The sequence below is a fragment of the Pristiophorus japonicus genome, chromosome 15, assembly GCF_044704955.1.
Source record: "Pristiophorus japonicus isolate sPriJap1 chromosome 15, sPriJap1.hap1, whole genome shotgun sequence".
In the NCBI taxonomy this organism is placed as follows: domain Eukaryota; kingdom Metazoa; phylum Chordata; class Chondrichthyes; family Pristiophoridae; genus Pristiophorus; species Pristiophorus japonicus.
Window position 1 is genome coordinate 90,428,072 of NC_091991.1, and position 24,602 is coordinate 90,452,673.

Consider the following 24,602-nt stretch of genomic DNA (forward strand, 5'->3'; position numbering starts at 1 on the left):
GTTTCTCAAGCGACCTACCTTCGCCATAAGCGACTTACTTGTGTGCGCTGCGTTACCCATTTGCCTCAATGCTATTCTCTAACTTAGTGGGAGTCACTGAGTCCATTGAACTCAAAGCGGGGGACTTTCTGGGTCCTGTTCTGTGAGGCAATGGCTCGCTAAAATGGCGGCGATGGCACTTCAGGTGGGACCAACCGGCACCCCGCGCGCCCCGCGCGCCACAACCAACCGACCACAACTCAGCGAGCGCGCGGAGCAGCTTGAGGAATGCGCACGCGCAGTACACTTCAAACTGAGCGAGGAGGGGCGGGGATTAGGGGGAGGGATCCACAATCAAAAGGCGAAGTGGCTCAAGCTGATTGGTCGAATCCGCTGCCAATAGAAAGCGGCTAGTCGGAAGAGGGCCGGCGGCCGATTGGCGGCGGCGGCTGTCAGTCAGTTTTATTTGCCACTTCCGGCCGCTTTGAGGGCAAAAGACAGGAACGGGGAGCTGGCCCGCGGTTGACAGACGGTGGGCGATCGCCGAGCGGCGGCAGCGATGGAAGTGCTGGACAGCGATGGCACCGACTCCCTCCATTGGGACACCAAGCTCAGTGAGCTCAACCTCTCGGCGGGAAACTGCGAGGCCTTTTACACGACGGTACGCTCTCACTATTGACTGGAGCTGTGGGCAACTAGGGCCCGGGTTCACTCCATTGCCTTAGCTCCTGTGTGCTGAGCTGGGCACTGCTCACAAAGGGGCTGAGGACTAGCTGATGCCACTTCCAGTGGTGGGACTGTCTGGGAACATTTCTGAAATCTGTCAATCAGACTACAAAAGTTTGTCCCCCCTCCCCCTACCGGTACTTGGGAGTTGTGCTGTATGCTAGTTTTGATATGATGTTGGTGCCCAGTCTCACCTGGAAGATAATAAGGTGCCTCTTGGCATCCAGTGACGATGTGAGAGGGGATCTCATAGAAACATATAAAATTCTGATGGGACTGGACAGGTTAGATGCGGGTAGAATATTCCCGATGTTGGGGGAAGTCCAGAACCAGGGGTCACAGTCTAAGGATAAGGAGTAAGCCATTCAGGACCGAGATGAGGAGAAACTTCTTCACTCAGTGAGTTGTTAACCTGTGGAATTCCCTACCGCAGAGAGTTGTTGATGTCAGTTCACTGGATATATTCAAGAGGGAGTTAGATATGGCTAAAGGGATCACAGGGTATGGAGAGAAAGCAGGAAAGGGGTACTGAGGGAATGATCAGCCATGATCTTATTGAATGGAGGTGCAGGCTCGAAGGGCCGAATGGCCTACTTCTGCACCTATTTTCTATGTTTCTATGTGCCATATGATTGGCATCATCCCCGGCAGCCTTTAAACAAGACCTTGTAGCCAGATGTTCTGCCAAATCCAAGTCTGTCTGACCAAGGCAATGACCCATTAATGAATGGTCGGTTAATGAATCTCCAAGTTACACATCTAGATTTCTCATTGATCTGCTTCTGTCCAACATTCTTCCCTTAACCCATGCTACCAAAAAGCAGATTTACAATTTTTGAATGTATTTGCACAAGGGAGGAATGCTTAGCTGGGGAGGGGCAACCATCCAGATTATTCAAGATTCTTCTTCACTCCGAGTAGTGAGAATGTGGAACCCACTACCAATGGAGTAATTTAGGCCACTAGCATAGATATATTTAAGGGGAAGCTCAATCAACGAATAGAAGGATATATTGACCGGGTGAGATGAAGTACGTGCGAGGAGGCTCGTGTGGGGCATAAACACCAGTTATAGAGCAGTTGGGCCAATTGGCCTGGTTCTGTGCTGTAAATTCTATGCAAGATCCATTTTCTAGTTGTGAGGATGCTACAGGGTTCATTCAGTCTGGAAGAAGCACTAGCTTTAGCTTCTAACTGGGAACAAACTAATGAGTAGTTATGAGTTGGTTATTTGATGTGGTTTATATTTAGTCTCTTTTTGTGACTGTAGAGGTCTGGATTGGTATTCAGCAAAATCAGTTTCTGGACTTGTGTTGCCATGTATCACAGGGTTACCAAAAATCTGTATACATTGGGGCTGCTTTATGCCACTTGCATTGACTGAGAACCTACATCAAATCTGGAGAAAATTACTTGCTATTGATCAAACCCCATAAGTTGTGGTGACGTATTGTGTGTAAATGTATTGAGGAGAAGGAAGATGAATAATGTATCTGAGTAAGAATGGGGAGAATAACATTAACGAGGAGCTGTTTAAAAAATTGAAAAAAACAAACCAAAGATGGATGGATGGAGATTGAAACTGCTAGTGAATAATTAAATGGGGAAAGCCGGACTGAAAACTGTGGAGTTGGCTAGCACCAGTAGTTAGGTGCCAGAATCATGAGCTCTGATCGATAGAATTGTCTGGTATCCAGCAGAAAGGCTTGAACCACTATTTCATGTTCAGTCAGGGCTTTATTATTATTGATGACCATGATGAATGCCTCCATGTGGATATTTCAACCTGGTTTATTTGTTTGGATTTTTCTGTCCACACCTGCCAAGACTATGGCCCCAAGTTTCCACATGATTTGCGCCTGATTTTTAGGAGCAACTGGTGGAGAACGGACTATCTTAGAAATCGCAATTCTCCACATTTTTTTTTTCTGCAGTTCGAGTCAGTTAGAACAGTTTCACTTTGGAACAGAATTTTTTCTTCAAAAGGGGCGTGTCCGGCCACTGACGCCTGATTTCAAAGTTTCCACAGTGAAAACGTACTCCAAATTAACTTAGAATGGAGCAAGTGAAGATTTTTGTAGAACTGAAAAAACCTTGTCTACACATTAAAAAATCAGGCGCAGGTTATAAATTAGGCGTCCAGAACGAGGTGGGGGGGGGAAGGGAAGTCATTAAATTCTACAATAAATCCTTATTTATACTTATACAAATATTATACAAATAAATCCGAGCTGAATAAAAATTTATAAGCAAAGAAAAAGATTAAATAAACCATCTTCCTACCTGTGTGAAAGTGCTTCAGCCAGGGAGAATGCTGCAGGAAGCCTCAAGTTGAGGCAGCCGTTTGTTCCCGACGGCAGGGGGGGAGGGAGGGAGTGCGGGCCCAACCGACCGTAGCGGGGGGGTGGGGGGGGGGGAAGGAAGCCGTTCCAGACGGCGGGCGGGGAGGGAGGGAGTGCGGGCCCGACCGACCGTAGCGGGGGGGGGGAGGAAGCCGTTCCAGACGGCGGGCGGGGAGTGAGGGAGGGAGTGCGGGCCCGACCGACCGCAGCGGTGGGGGTGGGGGGGAGGAAGCCGTTCCAGACGGCGGGCGGGGAGGGAGGGAGGGAGTGCGGGCCCGACCGACCGAACGCAGCGGGGGGGGGGGTGGAGGCAGCCATTCCCGACGGCGGGCGGGGGGGGAAGGAGACCATGAGAAGGCTGCAGGAAGCCTCAAGTTGAGCAGCCATTCCCGACGGCAGCGGGGGGAGGCCGTCGGAAAATGGCTGCCTCAACTTTCTGAGGTTTCCTGCAGCCTTCTCACTGCTGCAAGAAGCCTCAGTGCTGATCATGGAAGGGCAATGTGCTTTTATTAAAAAATGTTCAAAAATTAAACAGCTACAAAGAACTACAAAAATGGCCGAGTGCCAATGTTTTCTTCACACTGCGCGTGCGCGAACGCTCCAACGCGCACGCGCAGGGTTGCCGGCAGGAAAAAAACTAATTTAAATGGTACCCGCCCCCTCCCACTTACAAAATCGACGCGAGTGATAGGCTCCGCCCCCCTGGGCACCACGCCAAGCAGACATGGAGCTGCAGGGCGCTCCAGAATCGCGCGTTTTTTTTCCGGCGCCATTTTCGGCGCGAAAAACGGGCGCCCAGCTCGGAGGGGTGTCCGTTTAGTAGCGTGTGGAAACTTGGGGCCTATATTGCTACTATTATGAAAGAGAAACTAGAAAAGAAGTAGAAGTAGAATTAAACTGGGCACGATATGACGGGTCCAGATCATGCCAGTGCTGCGAACTGCTCAAGCTCTACACAGATGGGTAAAACAGCAACTAATACATTTAAATCTAAGCATATGTCAGCACAGAACCATCCAACTGGTCCTACCACACCAGGAAAGGCTGGTGTTGATTTCTTGGCCCTGGAGGGGACTTGAACGACATCAGAAATACTAGTCCACGTCACCCTGCTATTCACTTTTGTGACCGTTGGCATCATGTTTCAATCAACACTCCAAAACTGAGGACTGGGGTGAACTAGTGTATCTCCGTTTCAAATCTGTATTTGCATAAAGTCCTGAGGCCCAAAATTCCACATTGCCTTTTTTTTGACGCTATTTAAGATTAACGGCCAATTTTTTAAAGCGAATTAGTGCCAAAAAAAAATCTGAAGTTTTGCAACTTTTCTCTTTGCATTTGGCGCCGTGCAGAAAGACCTTAGCTTCTGTGGGTGGAGCTAATTAATAGCGCCGAAAAACTGAGGCCCCGTTCTGCGCATGCCCAAGTATTTAGGTTTCCAGGGTAACGTGTAATTGTACAGCTTTACTCTGCAGCTAACCCGTACTGATTTTTCCCGTGCTGACCTGCTGAGATTTCCAGCATTTTCTGCCCTTATCCCCGGCCAAAAGGAACCCCCGCTGCCGCCCCTATCCCGGGTCGAATAGCCCCACTGCTGCTGCCCCTCTCCCTGGCTGAAAGGCCCCCGCTGCTGCTGCCCCTCTCCCTGACTTGGCTTCCACCTGCCTCCGCCCCCCCCCCCTCACCCCGGCTTCTTTGGAAGCCCAGCGCCGAGCTCCTGTGTTCGGCTGAGGGAGCTAAGCAAGATGGCGTCTGTAATGCCGATTTCTATCTGACTCCGATTTGGTAAGGTAAGGGTTTTCAAGGTGGTCCCCAGCGCAGTTTTTGAAAAAATCCTTATTGCCGAAATTTGCAAAAATGGGCAAAAATCATGTTATGGGTGGGTTTGACCCCAAGTGACGTCATAAAAACCTTAACTAAAAAAAATCGGCTGTTACCTGTTAAGTTTGGCGTTATACTCTTGATGAAACTTGCAAAATTAAGTTAGCTCCAAAAAACTGATACCTCCAAAAATTTGGAGCTAAATGGTGGTGAATTTTGGGCCCCTGGTGCTGGTTATTCCAGATAAATATGAGTCCTGTATTAGTGTCAGTTGATACTTCTCAATCTACGTTGCTATCTCCTTCTGTAACACTGGTTGAGAATGGGATGGTAGTCTGCTTGGGCACCTCTCTTTCAAGGCTCAGACCTACACTCTTAGCAGGGAGGGATGGTAAGGGTTTGGTCCCTTTTTTGGGACCCTTGTTGAGGAGGATGGAAGGAGCAACAGAGTCATAGAACCTCTCTTCGTTATTGCAGCTTTAATTCCCTTCCCTGCACCCCACATCCTCGAGTATGCACTCCGTTCATTCCCTGCCGAGGAGAAAATTGTCAAAAAAAAGGCTTATGGCATCTTGACCCTAGACTTGGTGGGAAATCTCGTTTTCATTGTATGTGTCTTGTGATGAATGAAATTACACTTCTATAACTGCTGTCCAGTGAAATATTGTTTATATATGTTCACCATGGAACTGCTCAAACTTTGCCTTTACTGGATTAACAGATTGGAATTTGGATTTGTTTTGTGAGTTTTTATTTGTGATGACTAATTTGGCTCTTGAGTCATCCTACGTAAATAGAACGGTTTTTAAAGAAACACGAGATGCAGCTCAGACACCAGTGTGAACAAGGTTCAGTGTGTGTGTGTGTTGAAATGCCATTTAACTCCTCTCATTGAAGAGATATCGAGGACTGTACAGGGCAGAAGTTAAAGTATTACTGATAATCAGAGCCGCTAGCTTATGGTGACTGAGTAAGTCAGATATGTTTTTCTGTAAGTTTTGTCAGTATTTTGAGTATCAAATTCTCTAATTAATTACATCCTTTTCAAACAAAAATCAGTGGCCTTGTTAACTTTTTATTTTGCTATTCCTATAGTAGTCAATGTTAAATATCATAAACCACACAATAGTTTGTTTTCAGAATTACAGTAACTATTAACTAGGATCAATATTTTATAGAATAATTTAGGAATTGATTTCAAGGATTCTGATGCTTGGTTGGTAAAGTTGGCTTCTTCAATTTATATAGTGAAATAACAGTTGTTTAAGTCCATGTCTTGGATGAAATTTTAACAGAGAAACATATAACATCTGATTCAATACCAGTTTAACTGCTGTAATGAAATAATTTTGACTTTCTCTGTCATGTGTTAGTTCTTGACCTCCTGTAGTGGCATATAGCTTTTTATATGTGAGACCCATGGTAAGCAGCTGAATGGTCGGTTTGCCTACATATTCTCTCTGGTTCAGCATCATTGTCACTTGCGGAAGCAGAGCTTTGCACCCCCTACAATCCAGGGTGCACCCTTTTACTTTTCAATATCTATTTAAATTATTCCCTGACCTCAGAATCTTTGCTGTGTAAACCAGGTACTGTAATATTGCACATGCTGACATGTGCATTCTGCTGTCTTTACGGAAAGTGTACGGAAAAGCATTTTTATCGAGAGGAGGTACAACCGGGAGTAACTGGTTTATTTTCCATAACACACATGAATTAACAGAATACAATTTTCAAAATGTAATGCATCAATTTCTTGCGTTCCTCAGTCATTAAAGGACGTGACTGCTGCCAACGAACTGGAAGTGTATGCATTCTTACTGCCACATTCAAGCTGACTATTCCCGAGTTAATTGATGCTGAGTTATTGTTCCTGGCTGCTTGAATTCACTCACCCATTTCTGTGCCCAGGAGAACACGAGAGATGGAAGGGCCGATTTTGACTTTAGATGCTGGAGAAAAACTGGCAGTAGCAGATCAGCCATCTGTTGAACACCCCATCTGATTTTTCAATGGAACAGAACACCTGCAGTTGTATAATCAACAGTTGATCAGCTACTGCTAGTTTACCATCACCTCTGAAAGGTTATATCTGCTGTAGATAGCCCTCCAGTGTGCTTAAGTCTGTGTGGTTGGAGGTGGTGGAAAAATTTGGCCGGCTGAGCTCTCAATCACTTAGAGCTTCAAATTGGAACCCTCCTTCGAATTGTGGTGTGTCTTTCATTGTTCAAATAAAAGAGTGGTTGGTTAGCAGCATTGAATGTAAACCATCTTTGCAAATAGCCTTGGAAGCTTGACTGTTCAGTTCAACTCACCAGCGCCTGGGTCTTTCCATTGGTTCAAAGCTATAGAAACTATCATAAACAAACTGTTTTGATGCTGGCATTTTGAGTGTTATCCAAGGACCATTCCATCACCATGGTGTGAAAGGCTTGATATTGTACACAACAATCTCTCTTTTGTTTACTAGTTTGACATTCCAAATTACGATGGGAACCAGTCTGTATTCTATGCATGCTGTTTTAAATTTTGAGCTGAAATCTTTGCATTTGACATTATAGAAATATTGTAAATTAACAAAATTCACTTCATGCAAGATCACAAAGCACTACAAGCTTTTTATATGCAGCTCCATGATAAGTAACTGGCCCAAGTAAGACAGCCTGCTCTAAATTGTGAACATTCTTCCATCTGCATATTTCTACAAACTCAACCTAAATAATATACTGTCGAGCAAAACCCTCCTTTTATATTACCTTAGTTTTTCAAGCTTAAAGCATTCCCCCAGATAGCCATCAATCACTCTACTACATTTGGAGTTTCTATCAAAATAATACAAATACATCTGTCCAAATAACTTTATCTCTGCAAGATTCTTCGATATTGATTGGAAACTTACTCGTTAACATCTTTTAGTTAATGGAGCATCCTCAAATATTTGGGTATTCCTATTTTTCATGGCCAACTGAGGATATGCAAAGGATTGATATGGAAGTTAATCCTATAGTGTCTGGTTTGCTACAGCTTTTCCCATATTTTACTTTAATCTTGCACTTCTACATAACTGAAGTGCTGATTTAAAATAACTTTATTGTTCAGTACCTATAAAGTTTTGAGCTACATAGAAAATAGGAGCAGTAGTAGGCCATTTGGCCCTTCGAGTCTGCACCACCATTCAATATGATCATGGCTGATCCTCTATCTCAATACCATATTCCTGTTTTTTTCCCATACCCCTTGATGCCTTTTGTTTCTAGAAATCTATCTTTCTCCCTCTTAAATGTACTCAGTGACTTGGCCTCCACAGCCTTCTGTGGTAGAGAATTCCACAGGTTCACCACCCTCTGAGTGAAAACATTTCTCCTCTTCTCGGTCCTAAATTTCCTACCCTGTATCCTGAGACTGTGACCCCTTGTTCTGGACTTCCCAGCCCGGGAAACATCTTCCCCCACATCCAGTCTATCCTACCCCGTCAGAATTTTATACGTTTCAATGAGATCCCCTCTCTTTCTTCTAAACTATAGTGAATATAGGCCTAGTTAACTTCAACATATTTTCTTTCCTAAGATGGAGAGATTCTAGTGCTCTTCAATTTGAATGAATTCTGTGAGCGCGGTTGTCCCCAATCACCTGTGGCTGATTGGGTGATTTGGCAGATCCCAAGTTTGATCCCAAGTTTGATCCCTGTTTGGATAAAGTGATCTCAGCTGGGTCAGCAATTGGGGCAGTGGAAGTGTAATTAGCTTGGTATGGGAGAAAAACTGGCCAGGGTTCCTGTTCCTGATTACTTTCTCAGTGAACCTTATTGGAAGGCATATATGCATGGATCTTTGAAAGATGGGATTGGCACAGCTGTGATGCATCCCTGGTTGAATCGCCTGGTCTTACTTGATGTTGAGGTTCACATATAAAGCACAGTCACTTGGGAAAGATACTAGACAGCTGCGAGTCTCTGTGGAATTCCAGCCATCATAACTCATTGCCTTCAGGAGAATGCCAAGACCTCAATGTGTATGAGGGGGGGAATAATTCTTCCCTCCAATCCTACCTAAAAATGGAGGGAACTTTGTAATAACTTTGTCATTATTTAAAATTACAGTTTACAGATTTTATTTTGAATTGGAGGTGAACTAGATTTCTAAAGCAAACCTACAAAGTGTAAGCCATGTGTTGGTTCCAATGCTTTAACCTAGAATGGATATGTGAATTCTGATACAATTTCTGCTTTCCTTCAAAGCTTGCTGCTTTGTAATGCCATGCTATACTGCAGGTCTCTGCAGCTTCAGGCTATGCTGCACCAGATGTCCCCACCACAAACTCCATTCCACAGCCACTGACTCCATCCCTCTCCCCAAATTCTGTCTGAAGCTAAACCAGACTGTTCACAACCTTGGTGTCATATTTGATCCTGAAATGAGCTTTCGACCACATATCCGCAGCATAACTAAGACCGTCTATTTCCACCTCCGTAACATCGCCCGTCTCTGCTCCTTCCTCAGCTCATCCGCTGCTGAAGCCCTCATCCATGCCTTTGTTACCTCTAGACTTGACCATTCCAGCACACTCCTGGCTGGCCTCCCACATGCCACCCTACGTAAACTAGAGGTGATTCAAAACTCAGCTGTCCGTGTCCTAATTCGCACCAAGTCCCGCTCACCTATCAGCCCTGTGCTCGCTGATCTACATTGGCTCCCAGTTAAGCAACGCCTCGGTTTCAAAATTCTCATACTTGTTTTCAAACCCCTCTATGGTCTTGCTCCTCCCTATCTCTGTAATCTCCTTTAGCCCCACAACCCCTCTGAGATGTCTGCACTCCTCTAATTCTGCCCTCTTGAGCCCTGATTATAATTGCTCAACCATTGAAGGCTATGCCTTCTGTTGCCTAGGCCCTAAACTCTAGAACTCCTTGCCTAAACCTCTCCGCCTCCCTACCTCTCTTTCCCCCTTCAAGACGCTCCTTAAAACTTATCTCTTTGAACAAGGTTTTGGTCACCTGCCCTAATTTCTCCTTATGGGGCTCAGTGTCCAATTTTTTTTGTCTCATAATACTCCTGTTAAGCGCCTTGGGACGTTTCACTACATTAAAGGCACTGTATAAATATAAGTTGTTAAGTTGGCTAAAGGAAAACCCTGTATATTTAATATGCCAATTTGGTTCTGCTTCGGATTGCACCAGAATATGTTTAATTTCTAAGAAGAGCTGGATCATTTTGTCTTCCGTGAACACTGCTGGCTCCTGAAGTGTGGGTCCTCGCACAGCCAGCAGTGTGACTGAAGTAAACTTGCCAAATTTGCTGCAGCTGGGAAGATGTTTTTTTTGAAAAAGCTGAATTTTATTGACGTCTGGCCTTGGCTCATCTGGCAAGTTTACTTTGGCATTGACATGAGTTTTTGAGACCTGTGTAGGAGCTGGTGGCACTAGCTTATTTTAATAAAGACTTAATTTTCTAGTGATCCTTTCGAGCAGGATCTTGCATTGTTCATCATGCAGATTTCATGCTCCCCTATAACGAACACTGTTACTTTGGGAATATCACATGACTACCATTACCATTTGCCCTGGCTTCGAAGTAAAGTTGGAATTTCCAGTTCCGTTTGAATTTGAATGGTGTTGTATTACCTAATTCCTACCTGTGCCCATCTGCCAAGAGAAATCGCAATACGAAGATGGGTAGACACTATATAGTGCTTTTTATAATACAGGTCAGGTCTTGGAAGCAAAGTCCAGAAGTGCCATTGCCCTCACCAATCTTCTTGTGATCTGGTGGCAAAAACGAAAGAGCACATGCAGGCTGCTTGTGCCATTTTGGTCAGTGATCATGTGTGGAGTATTGATGTTGCTTCTTAGCATTAATATAGAGGTAATGGATACACATGTACACACAAAGACACGGCACCCTCACTGAAATAACAGCGCATCTACTAATTCTAGTTAGACTGGTGGGAACCAGAGACCTTGCAAAAATCAGATCTTGCTTGCCACCAGTCTTAAAAAAAAGTCTGACATGTTTATGTTGATGTGACTGCCAGCTGTGGGAGTTTTGCTGCATAAACGTATTTTTTCTTAATCACTGACTCATACAAATTAGATGATGTACACGGTTTATTTTAAAAATTCATAATTCTGGTAATTTGAATCTAACTTGATATTCAGGAACTTACACAGCTTAAAGTTTGGGCCAGTAGAGAGGCCCAGAAAAGGATCCTTGACTTTTTAGTCAATAATTGTCCCGTAGAAAATGCACAGACTGGTAAATTTGAGTTCTCAGTATCTGGCTAGTTGAGGATACTGCTGTTGATGGACTTTCAACTCCTGTATCACCGTAAAAGTTATTCTGGATATTGCCCTTTGTGTAAGTTTATACAGTACAGAAGATGGTGACCTTGATTGGGAAGCCAGCGATTACATGGTAACATTTTAGAAAATGTTTTTTTTCTGCACCCTTCAGCTCAAAATTCTTTTTGCATCGTAACTTGCTGGAAGTGTGAGCTAATAACCGCGCGTCGTGCAACAGGGCCACTGGGACCTTAGTGAATGTTGGGGCTAATAGTGTATCTCCTTAACTAATGAGATTTAAGGATTGAGAAAGAGACAGAGGAACTACGGACAAAGAGGGTAACTTCGCGTGGGTGAATTAGAGTCAAATCAGGTACAGAAAGAGAATTGAAGTGATGGAAAGAAAGATTGGATTAAGAGAGAGAAAAAAAGAAAGTAAAAGTTAAAAAAAAAATTACTTTGACGGTTTTAAGTCCAGCAGGAATGACATTGAACCATTTAAATTATCCCCTTTTAAGGCCAGAGAGATTGCTTGTCATTGCAGAAACAATTATTGTGTCATTAAAAAGATACTTGCGCACTTAATTAACATTCTGTGGCAAGTTTAATGGAAATCCAGCAAGTTCTTAAAAATAACAGGGAAGCGAAGGCCAAGATTCCATTTGTGTGAGCAGCAAGTTCTAGAGATTTGCACATTAATAACGGCGTGAGTCGTTAACACGCTGTTATTTTTCCAGCAAGGTCTTGCCCATTGAGTACAGAAATAGGAAGATAGAGCAGATGAATACGTGGCTGGAAAGATGGTGCAGGCGGGAGAACTTTAGTTTCCTGAGGCATTGGGACCGCATCTGGGGGAGGTGGGACCTGTACAAGCCGGACGGGTTGCACCGCAACAGAGCTGGACAAATATCATTGTGGGGGGGGGGGGGGGGTGGCGGCGGGGGTTGCTAGTGCTGTTGAGGAGAGTTTAAACTAGCTTGGCAGAGGGATGGGAACCGGAGAGTAGATTCAGTAGCGAGGGGAGCAAAGCTGGAATTAGAATGCAAAAATAAAGAAAGTGAGTTTGAAGGAGAGAGGAAACCAGCAGGAAAAAAGGGTAATAAAACAAATTTAAAGGCACTTTGCCGAAGTGCACGTAGCATTTGTAACAAAATAGATGAGTTGACGGCACAAATTGAGACAAATGGGTATGATCTGATAGCCATTACAGAGACGTGGTTGCAAGGTGACCAGGACTGGGAATTAAATATTCAGGGGTATTTGACAATCCGGAAGGACCGACAGAAAGGAAAAGGAGGTGGAGTAGCTCTATTGGTAAAGGATGGAATCACTGCAATAGTGAGAAACGATATATGCTCAAAGGATCAGGATGTTGAAACAGTTTGGGTGGAGATTAGGAATAATAAGGGGGAAAAGTTACTGGTGGGCGCCCCTAACAGTAACAACTCTATTGGTCGGAGCATAAACCAGGAAATAGTGAGGGCTTGTATAAAGGGAACAGCAATCATCATGGGTGAATTTAACCTCCATATTGATTGGACAAATCAAATTGGTCAGGGTAGCCTTGAGGAAGAGTTCATAGAGTGCATAAGGGATGGGTTCCTTGAGCAGTATGCAATGAAATCAACCAGGGGGCAGGCTATCCTCGATCTGGTCCTGTGTAATGAGACAGGATTAATAAACAATCTTCTGGTAAAGGATCCCCTTGGAATGAGTGACCATAGCATGATTGAGTTTCAAATTCAGATGGAGGATGAGAAAGTTGGATTAATAACCAGCGTACTAAGCTTAAATAAAGGACTCTATGAAGGTATGAGGGCAGAGTTGGCTAAAGTGGACTGGGAAAATAGATTGAAGTGTAGGATGGTTGATGAACAATAGTGTACATTTAAAGAGATATTTCACAACTCTCAAGAAAAATATATTCCAGTGAGGAGGAAAGGGTGAAAGAGAAAAGAAAGCAACCTGTGGCTAACCAAAGAAATAAAGGACGGTATCCAATTTTAAAAACAAGGGCATACAAAGTGGCCAAAACTAGTGGGAGGACAGAAGATTGGGAAGCTTTTAAAAGCCAGCAAAGAATAACTAAAAAAATGATTAAGAAAGGGAAGATAGACTATGACAGTAAACTAGCACAAAATATCAAAAGAGATAGCAAGAGTTTCTATAGGTATATAAAAAGAAAAAGAATGGCTAAAGTAAATGTTGGTCTCTTAGAGGATGAGACCGGGGAATTAGTAATGGGGAACATGGCAGAAACTCTGAACAAATATTTGTATCAGTTTTTACGGTAGAGGACACTAACAATATTGCAACAGTGGATAGTCAAGGGGCTATAGGGGGGAGAGGAACTTAACACAATCACTAAGGAGGTGGTAATCAATAAGATAATTGAACTAAAGGCAGATAAATCCCCAGGACCTGATGGCTTGCATCCTAGGGTCTTAAGAGAAGTAGCGGCAGGGATTGTGGGTGCATTAGTTGTAACCTTGGCCTTTAATGCAAAGGGGATGGAGTATAAAAGCAGGGAAGTCTTGTTATAGCTGTACAGGGTATTGGTGAGCCATACCTAGAATACTGCATGCAGTTTTGGTTTCTGTATTTACGAAAGGATATGGTTGCTTTGGAGGCCGTTCAGAGAAAGTTCACTAGGTTGATTCTGGGGATGAGGGGGTTGACTTATGAGGAAAGGTTGAGTAGGTTGGGCCTCTACTCATTGGAATTCAGAAGAGTGAGAGGTGATCTTATCGAAATGTATAAGATTATGAGAGGGCTTGACAAGGTGGATGCAGAGAGGATGTTTCCTCTGATAGGGGAGACTAGAACTAGAGGGCATGATCTTAGAATAAAGGGCCGCCCATTTAGAATTGAGATGAGGAGAAATTTCTTCTGAGAGTTGTGAATCTGTGGAATTCGCTGCCTCAGAGAGCTGTGGAAGCTGGGACATTAAGAAACTGTTGATTTCTGTCTTAAATTTATTCAAACGATAAGGGGATAAGGGGTTATGGGGAGCGGGCAGGGAAGTGGAGCTGAGTCCATGATCGGATCAGCCATGATCGTATTAAATGGTGGAGCAGGCTCGAGGGGCCGTATGGCCTACTCCTGCTCCTATTTCTTAGTTCTTATTATTTTAGAAGTTTTTTTTTAAAACTCCATGCTTGACCAACATCTGGATAGTGTCAGCAAATGGAGCCCATAAGTTCAAATTGGTCAGGGATAGTTTATATTGTACTTTTGTGATTGATTTTGAGCTGTTTTGGCTGTGAACAGAAGATTATGCACCGTCTCTGCTTTGTAACTGTATGCTGAAAACTTCCCCTCATACTAGCTTGGGGGTGAGTTGATTAGATTAGTTGCAGAGCATTTATATAATTTACCTCTCACAGTACATTCTGTAGGTTATAATATGCATGCAAAACATTTATCTTATAAACGTACATAAATATCTATGATCTTCTCCATCCCTGCATGCACCCTCTGTTCCTCTGAGATCCATTTACTCTGGGCCATAATTTGCTGTAGGAGTGACATGGATGGCATCTGCCATTAATTAGACTTGCCCTGGCACGTTTAGGCTTTGACATTTTTTGCGTGGCGAGTTGCTGAAAGTGAGCTGATACTGTCGCTACGAGGGAAACCAGGCATCTGGGACCTGAGTGTACAGGGGAAGCAACGTGTATCTCCTTAACCAATCAGATTGAAGGATGTGAAAGTGTATGGACTGAGAAGGATGTGTAAATTAGAATGGGTAAATTCAATGCCAAATCAGGTACAGAAAATGGAGGGAAAGAAAGATTGGCTTGAAATAGAAAGGGGGGAAAAAAATTACATTTTTGTAAAAAGCCTGAAAGAATGAGACTTCACACTTGTAATAGGTAATTTTTAGTGCCATAAAGGTTGATTGGCAGTAATTAATGCTTATCACGTCATTAAAAGGGTACTTGGATTAAAATGGACAAGACTTAGCTTTCTATGGTGAGTTTAGTTCATATCTACTGTGCAAGTACAGCAACTTCGTCATTACATAAGAATATAAGAAATAGGAGCAGGAGTAGGCCATATGGCCCCTCGAGCCTGCTCTGCCATTTAATACGATCATGGCTGATCTGATCATGGACTCGGGTCCACTTCCCTGCCTGCCCCCCCATAACCCCTTAATCCCTTATCGGTTAAGAAACTGTCTATTTCTGTCTTAAATTTATTCAGTGTCCCAGCTTCCACAGCTCTTTGAGGCAGCGAATTCCACAGATTTACAACCCTCTGAGAAAATTCCTCCTCCTCTCAGTTTTAAATGGGCGGCCCCTTATTCTAAGATTATGCCTCCTAGTTCTAATCTCCCCTATCAGTGGAAACATCCTCTCTGCATCCACCTCGTCAAGCCCCTTTATAATCTTATACGTTTCGATAAGATCACCTCTCATTCGTCTGAATTCTAATGAGTAGAGGCCCAACCTCTTCAACCTTTCTTCATGAGTCAACCCCCTCATCTCCAGAATCAACCTAGTGAACCTTCTTTGAACTGCCTCCAAAGCAAGTGTATCCTTTCGTAAATATGGACACCAAAACTGCACGCAGTATTCCGGGTGTGGCGTCAACAATACCCTGTATAACTGTAGCAAGACTTCCCTGCTTTTATACTCCATCCCCTTTGCAATAAAGGCCAAGATTCCATTGGCCTTCCTGATCACTTGCTGTACCTGCATACTAACCTTTTGTGTTTCATGCACAAGTACCCCCAGGTCCCGCTGTACATAGAAACATAGAAAATAGGTGCAGGAGTAGGCCATTCGGTCCTTCGGGCCTGCACCGCCATTCAATAAGATCATGGCTGATCATTCCCTCAGTACCCCTTTCCTGCTTTCTCTCCATACCCCTTGATCCCCTTAGCCATAGGGGCCATATCTAACTCCCTCTTGAATATATCCAATGAACTGGCATCAACAACTCTCTGTGGCAGAGAATTCCACAGGTTAACAACTCTCTGAGTGAAGAAGTTTCTCCTCATCTCGGTCCTAAATGGCCTACCCCTTATCCTAAGACTATGTCCCCTGGTTCTGGACTTCCCCAACATCGGGAACATTCTTCCCGCATCTAACCTGTCCAGTCCCGTCAGAATCTTATACATTTCTATGAGATCCCCTCATCCTTCTTATTCCAGTGAATAAAGGCCCAGTTGATCCAATCTCTCCTCATATGACAGTCCAACCATCCCTGGAATCAGTCTGGTGAACCTTCGCTGTCCTTCCTCAGATTAGGAGACCAAAACTGAACACAATATTCCAGGTGAGGCCTCACTAAGACCCTGTACAACTGCAGTAAGACCTCCCTGCTCCTATACTCAAATCCCCTAGCTATGAAGGTTAACATACCATTTGCCTTCTTCACTGCCTGCTGTACCTGCATGCCAACCTTCAATGACTGATAAACCATGACACCCAGGTCTCGTTGCACCTCCCCTTTTCCTAATCTGCCGCCATTCAGATAATAGTCTGCTTCGTGTTTTTGCCCCCGAAATGGATAACCTCACATTTATCCACATTATACTGCATCTGCCATGCATTTGCCCACTCACCTAACCTGTCCAAGTCACCCTGCAGCCTCTTAATGTCCCCCTCACAGCTCACACCGCCACCCAGTTTAGTGTCATCTGCAAACTTGGAGATATTACACTCAATTCCTTCATCCAAATCATTAATGTATATTGTAAAGAGCTGGGGTCCCAGCACTGAGCCCTGCGGCACTCCACTAGTCACTGCCTGCCATTCTGAAAAGGACCTGTTTATCCCGACTCTCTGCTTTCTGTCTGCCAACCAGTTCTCTTTCCACATCAGTACATTACCCCCAGTACCATGCGCTTTGATTTTGCACACCAATCTGTTATGCGGGACCTTGTCAAAAGCCTTTTGAAAGTCCAAATATACCACATCCACTGGTTCTCCCTTGTCCACTCTGCTCGTTACATCCTCAAAAAATTCAAGAAGATTCGTCAAGCATGACTTGCTTTTCATAAATCCATGCTGACTTGGACCGATCCTGTCACTGCATTCCAATTGCGCTGCTATTTCATCCTTAATGATTGATTCCAACATTTTCCCCACTATTGATTTCAGGCGAACTGGTCTATAATGACCTGTTTTCTCCTCCCTCCTTTTTTAAAAAAAGTGGTGTTGCATTAGCTACCCTCCAGTCCATAGGAACTGATCCCGAGTCGATAGACTATTGGAAAATGATCACCAATGCATCCACTATTTCTAGGGCCACTTCCTTAAGTACTCTGGGATGCAGACTATCAGGCCCCGGGGATTTATCGGCCTTCAATCCCATCAATTTCCCTAACACAATTTCCTGCCTAATAAGGATATCCTTCAGTTCCTCCTTCTCACTAGACCCACTGTCTCCTAGTACATTCGGAAGGTTATTTGTGTCTTCCTTCGTGAAGACAGAACCAAAGTATTTGTTCAATTGGTCTGCCATTTCGTTGTTCCCCATTATAAATTCACCTGAATCCGACTGCAAGGGACCTACATTTGTCTTCACTAATCTTTTTCTCTTCACATATCTCTAGAAGCTTTTGCAGTCAGGTTTTATGTTCCCTGCAAGCTTCCTCTCATACTCTATTTTCCCCCTCTTAATTAAACCCTTAGTCCTCTTCTGTTGAATTCTAAATTTCTCCCAGTCCTCAGGTTTGTTACTTTTTTTTAGCCAATTTATATGCCTCTTCCTTGGTTTTAACACTATCCTTAATTTCCCTTGTTAGCCACAGTTGAGCCACCTTCCCCGTTTTATTTTTACTCCAGACAGGGATGTACAATTGCTGAAGTTCATCCATGTGATCTTTAAATGTTTGCCATTGCTTATGCACCTTGAACCCTTTAAGTATCCTTTGCCAGTCTATTCTAGCCAATTCACACCTCCTACCGTCAAAGTTACCTTTCCTTAAGTTTAGGGCCCTAGTTTCCGAATTAACTGTGTCACTCTCCATCTTAATAAAGAATTCTACCATATTATGGTCACTCTTCCCCAAGGGGCCTCGCACAACCAGATTGCTAATTAGTCCCTTCTCATTACACATCACCCAGTCTAGGATGGCCAGCTTTCTAGTTGGTTCCTCGACATATTGGTCTAGAAAACCATCGCTAATACACTCCAGGAAATCCTCCTCCACCGCATTGCTACCAGTTTGGTTAGCCCAATCAATATCTAGATTAAAGTCTCCCATGATAACTGCTGTACCTTTATTGCACACATCCCTTATTTCTTGTTTGCTGCTGTCCCCAACCTCACTACTACTGTTTGGTGGTCTGTACACATCTCCCACTAACGTTTTCTGCCCTTTGGTATTCCGCAGTTCCACCCATACCGATTCCACATCATCCAGCCTAATGTCCTTCCTTACTATTGCATTAATTTCCTCTTTAACCAGCAACGCCACCCCGACTCCTTTTCCTCTCTGCCTATCCTTCCTAAATGTTGAATAACCCTGGATGTTGAGTTCCCAGCCTTGGTCACCCTGGAGCCATGTCTCCGTGATGCCAATTACATCATATCTGTTAACTGCTATCTGCACAGTTAATTCGTCCACCTTATTCTGAATACTCCTTGCATTGAGGCACAGAGCATTGAGGTACTGCAGCTCTTTGCAATTTTTCTCCATTTAAATAATAATTTGCTCTTTGATTTTTTTTTCTGCTAAAGTGCATGACCTCACACTTTCCAACATTATACTCCATCTGCCAAATTTTTGCCCATGCACTTAGCCTGTCTATATCTTTTTGCAGATTTTTTGTGTTCTCCTCACATTGCTTTTCCTCCCATCTTTGTATTATCAGCAAACTTGGCTACATTACACTCAGCCCTTTCTTCTATAGATTGTAAATTTTTGGGGTCCCAGCACTGATCCCTGCGGCACCCCACTAGTTACTGATTGCCAACTCGAGAATGAACCATTTACCCCAACTCTCTGTTTTCTGTTCGTTAGCCAATCCTCTCTGCATGCTAATATATTACCCCCAACCCCGTGAACTTTTATCTTGTGAAGTAACCTTTTATGTGGCACCTTGTCAAATTCCTTCTTAAAGTCCAAATAAACCACATCCACTGGTTCCCCTTTATCCACCCTGTTCATTATATCCTCAAAGAATTCCAGCAAATTTGTCAAACATGACTTCCTCTTCATAAATCCATGCTTACTCTGCCTGACCGAATTATGCTTTTCCAAATGTCCTGCTACTGCTTCTTTCATAATGGACTCCAACATTTTCCCAACCACAGATGTTAGACTAACTGGTCTCTAGTTTCCTGCTTGTTGTCTGCGTCCTTTTTTAAATAGGGGCGTTATATTTGCAGTTTTCCAATCTGCTGCGACATCCCCAGAATCCAGGGAATTTTGGTAAATTACAACCAATGCATCCACTATCCCTGCCGCTACATCTCTTGAGACCCTAGGATGCAAGCCATCAGGTCCAGGGGATTTATCTGCCTTTAGTCCCATTATCTTACTCCTTTAGTCCCATTATCTTACATTCAATACATTTCAATAGTGAGACAGTGCACTCACAGCAGAGTGGCACATCTTGGACAGCAACTTTTCAATTTTCACGTTTAACCATGCATCTGTCCTCGCTGAAGTTGCTGTAGCATTTACACTTGAACGCCAAGCGCCATTAGTCTCAGTTATTTTTTCAGTAAATTATGGCTTCTGTTTCCTGCTGCCTTGTCTCCTCTCCCATCACTATCGGCTCTGTCAGCTGAAAGGCTCTCCCTGCGTTCTGGAACTTGCCCTCTAAATCTCCTGCCTTGTAATTTTCCTTCTCAACCTTCAAAAGATTCCTTTTTATTTAAAAAAAAACCTCCCCACTTTTCCTTTTTCCCCTCCTGCTCAATGTCCACTGTTCTTTTCCAATAAAGCACTCAGAAGCACTTAGTGTACACAAAGAATCTTGACCTTATTACTATAATTGCCTTGGCAACATTTGATTTCTGATGCAGACTGTACTTCTTGAAGTAAACCTGTTGAGTTCTCAGAACCAAGTTGGATGTCTTGCACTAGATTTATATTAGGCAGCACTCTAATGAGGTGCAGTTTGTGTCTCTGAAGGCAGAGAATACTACTTTGCAAGGTGGCTTTGTTACATATTTGCCATGGTAATATCGGTGGCCAATGCACATTGAAAGAAAAATATCTCCAAGCACTGCAAAAATAATTATTTTTTGTAATGCAGTGGCTGTTATGTAGAAAAACAGGCAGTCATTTGGTGCCAGCAGTGACCTGCAAACAGCAATGAGATGTTCATTTATTTTTTGGTTGTATTGAGTAGAAAAGGAATGTTGGCCAAGATCCTGGTTAAAAATCCCTGCTCTTTGAATAGTGTCATGTTGATCTCCGGCATCCACCTGAATACTGAAAAAGCAGATGGGACCTCGGTTTAACTGTACCCCTGACGCTGCCCTGCTCACTGAAGTAAATTCAGCATGAGCCGTTTGTGCTTCTGTTTTCTGGTGTAGGTGGGTTGGTTTCTCAGATTGCTCATTTCGACCAGAAATGCAATATTTGTTGTCTCCTCCCCTCTCAACCCCTCATGTTGCCACTCTTTTTTCTAATGGTGAAACTGCCCCGTTTTTTGTACTGAGCTCAAAATACTGGGAACCACATCAACTGGAAGCAGTTCTGGAACATTAACGCAGTACAAGTTCGCAGTGCTGCAGATTGAATTTAGACACTGTGGTGGGGGGCGGGGGGGAAGCGTTTCTGTGAATGGTTGTTTGCAGAGGTTGATAAGTAAATGAAAGCCTTGTGTGTGCACATAGAAGTGTCAGAAAGCTAAGGATTTTGTTAATAAAGGCTCTTTGAGGGAAGAAACTTTAATCCACAGCTGGCATCCAGATGTGTGACTATCCTTTTTTATTCAAGCGCATACCCAGGGGACATCTAGGCAGACTGATGTCTCAAGTGAATGAATAAGAACTAGTTATTTTTTTTAAGTGCTAGACTGTGTACTATACTGATTAGTGTGTATCTCTGTCATGTAGGGCAAGTCAGCTTGCTGAATTACATACAAGATTGTGAGCAAGTCTTGTAGCTGCAGTGCAGCATTTTCTTAGGAAATACTGAGATTCTTGGAGTCATCCATCTCTCTACCTGTTGGGGAATTCATATTTGCTTCACAATTTTTCTTTTGATTTTGCCTTTAGTGCTGGAGGTGCCTGTGATAAATGCACATTGTGGCGATCAGCCACATTTTTTTATTTGTTCCTGGAATGTGGGCGTCAATGGCATGACCAGCATTTATTGCCCATCCCTAAAGAAGATGGCGGTGAGCCGCTGCAGTCTGTGAGGTGAAGGTACTCCCACAGTGCTGTTAGGGAGGGAGTTTCAGGATTTTGACCCAGCGACGATAAAGGAACGCCAATATATTTCCAAGTCAGGATGGTGTGTGACTTGGAACTTGGAGCTGGTGGAGTTCCCATGTGGCTGCTGCCCTTGTCATTCTAGGCTATTCAAAATGAGGTACAAGAGTGGGAGCAGAACGTCTAATCTTCAGAGATGGAGGAGAAGCTACATTGCATGATAATTCTCTGACAAATTTGCTGATTGATACAGCCTTGAACAACCTTAACATTAATTTCTGTGCCGATCTGAGCTAATATCTGTTTTCCCAGTTATACAACTCTGAAGGGTGTGGTGCCAACAGCAATTTCCCCCAGAGAAATTGCAAAATGAGATCAGCTAACATATGAATGACTGGTGCTTTGTATGGCTTATGTTGACACCAGGAGGCCTTTATACACTTTCAGAGTTAACTCCTGAGAGGGTGCAAGTAGGCAGCCAGTATTATACTGCCTGATTGTATTCGCAGCACAGAAAGAGGTCTTTCAGTCCATCGTGTCTGAGAGCAATCCAAAATGAATCTCATGGACCATTGTCTCCCCATAGTCCTGTTTCAATCCAAAATGAATCTCACTGTCCCACGCTCTCCTCATAGCCCTGTATCAGTTGCAAACTAATCTCACTGTTTTCCCCCCCCCCCCCCCCACTCCCCATAGTCCTGTACCAATCCAGAACTAAGTCCACTGTCCTGCACTCTCCCTATTGCCCTCTGTCCATCTAAAACTAATCTCATTGACCCCCTCTCTTCCATAGCCCTGTATCTTCCTCAACATCAAATATTAAACCACTTTTCCCTGAAAAGATCCAATGGTCTCAACAGCAACCACTCCCTGTGATACAATTTTCTTACAAAGCAAGTAGAAATCACTTTAGATTTCAAGACAAAGCTGGCAATTTGTACTATTGAATGAAGGTAACTGTCTTGCTGACACTTGCAAATGGACATTTGTCTTGCATCTGAAGGAAATTTAGGAAACCCTTGTATCCAAGGCTTTCAACAGGAATTCTTGAGGGGTTTAAAAACCAACAAAGAAAAAAATGATTAAGAAAGGGAAGATAGATTATGAAAGTAAACTAGCACAAAATATAAAAACAGATAGTAAGAGTTTCTATAGGTATATAAAAAGGAAAAGAGTGGCTAGAGTAAATGTTGGTCCCTTAGAGGATGAGATCGGGGAGTTAGTAATGGGGAACACGGAGATGGCAGAAGCTCTGAACAAATATTTTGTATCCGTCTTTACGGTAGAGGATACTAACAATATTCCAACAGTGGATAGTCAAGGGGCTATGGGGGGGGAGGAACTTATCACAATCACAATCACTAAGGAGCTGGTACTCCGTAAGACTAAAGGCGGATAAATCCCCTGGATTTGATGGCTTGCATCCTAGGGTCGTAAGAGAAGTAGTGGCAGGGATTGTGAATGCATTGGTTGTAATTTACCAAAATTCCCTGGATTCTGGGGAGGTCCCAGCAGATTGGAAAACGCCCCTATTTAAAAAAGGAGGCAGACAAAAAACAGGAAACTATAGACCAGTTAGCCTAGCATCTGTGATTGGGAAGATGTTGGAGTTCAATATTAAAGAAGCAGTAGCAGGACATTTGGAAAAACAAAATTCGGTCAGGCAGAGTCAGCATGGATTTATGAAGGGGAAGTCATGTTTGACAAATTTGCTGGAATACTTTTAGAATGTAACAAACAGGGTGGATAAAGGGGAACCAGTGGATGTGGTATATTTGGACTTCCAGAAGGCATTTGACAAGGTGCCACATAAAAGGTTACCGCACAAGATAAAAGTTCATGGGGTTGGGGGTAATAAATTAGCATGCAGAGAGGATTGGCTAACGAACAGAAAACATAGAGTCAGGATAAATGCCAGCCCGAGTTGAACCAATCAGTAACCAGTGGGGTGCCGCAGGAATCCGTGCTGGGACCTCAACTATTTACAATCTATATTATTGACTTGGAGGAAGGGACTGAGTGTAACGTAGCCAAGTTTGCTGATGATACAAAGATGGGAGGAAAAGCAATGTGTGAGAAGGACACAAAAAATCTGCAAAAGGACATAGACAGGCTAAGTGCGTGGGCAAAAATTTGACAGATGGAGTATAATGTTGGAAAGTGTGAGGTCATGCACTTTGGCAGAAAAAAAATCCAAGAGCAAGTTATTATTTAAATGGAGAAAGATTGCAAAGTGCTGCAGTACAGCAGGACCTGGGGGTACTTGTGCATGAAACACAAAAGGTTAGTATACAGGTAGAGCAAGTGATCAGGAAAGCCAATGGAATCTCGGCCTTTATTGCAAAGAGAATGGAGTATAAAAGCAGGGAAGTCTTGCTACAGTTGTACAGGCTATTGGTGAGGCCACACCTGGAATACTGCGTGCAGTTTTGGTTTCCATATTTACGAAAGGATACACTTGCTTTGGAGGCAGTACAGAGAAGATTCACAAGTTTGATTCCGGAGATGAGGGGGTTGACTTATGAGGAAAGGTTGAGTAGGTTGGACCTCTACTCATTGGAATTCAGAAGAATGAGAGGTATTGAAACGTATAAGATTATGACGGGGCTTGACAAGGTGGATGCAGAAAGGATGTTTCCACTGATGGGGGAGACTAGAACTAGGGGCATAATCTTAGAATAAGGGGCCGCCCATTTAAAACAGAGATGAGGAGGAATTTCTTTTCTGAGCGTTGTAAATCTGTGGAATTCGCTGCCTCAGAGAGTTGTGGAAGCTGGGACATTGAATATATTTAAGACAGAAATAGACAGTTTCTTAAACGATAAGGGGTTATGGAGAGCAGGCAGGGAAGTGGACCTGAATCCATGACCGGATCAGCCATGATTGTATTAAATGGTGGAGCAGGCTCGAGGGGCCTTATGGCCTTCTCCTGTTCCTATTTCTTATGTTCTTATGTTCATCTGATCGATCACCATAATTTCGAAGGAAGATCGCTGGGAACCCTGTCCCAGATTTTCTGCTGATCTTCTGCCAGATCAACGGCCAATCAAGAGAACTTCAGAAAATTCCCCGTTGCACACTTTAAAGTTTATAAGAAGCATACCCTGGCT

General features: G+C 43.6%; 1 protein-coding gene across 3 annotated transcripts in view; it reads left to right on the top strand.

Moving 5' to 3' along the window:
• Window positions 1–465: 465 nt before the first annotated feature.
• creb3l2 (cAMP responsive element binding protein 3-like 2) overlaps window positions 466–24,602 on the top strand; it is a 161,279-nt gene continuing 137,142 nt past the window's right edge. For 2 of the 3 annotated variants that reach the window (XM_070900697.1, XM_070900698.1), the window contains exon 1: window positions 466–640. In XM_070900697.1, coding sequence (XP_070756798.1) covers window positions 539–640 — 102 coding nt within the window. In that variant the 5' untranslated portion in view covers window positions 466–538. Of the gene's footprint in view, window positions 641–5,764; window positions 5,839–24,602 lie in introns of those variants that run through there. The other variant, XM_070900699.1, reaches the window with a different exon arrangement.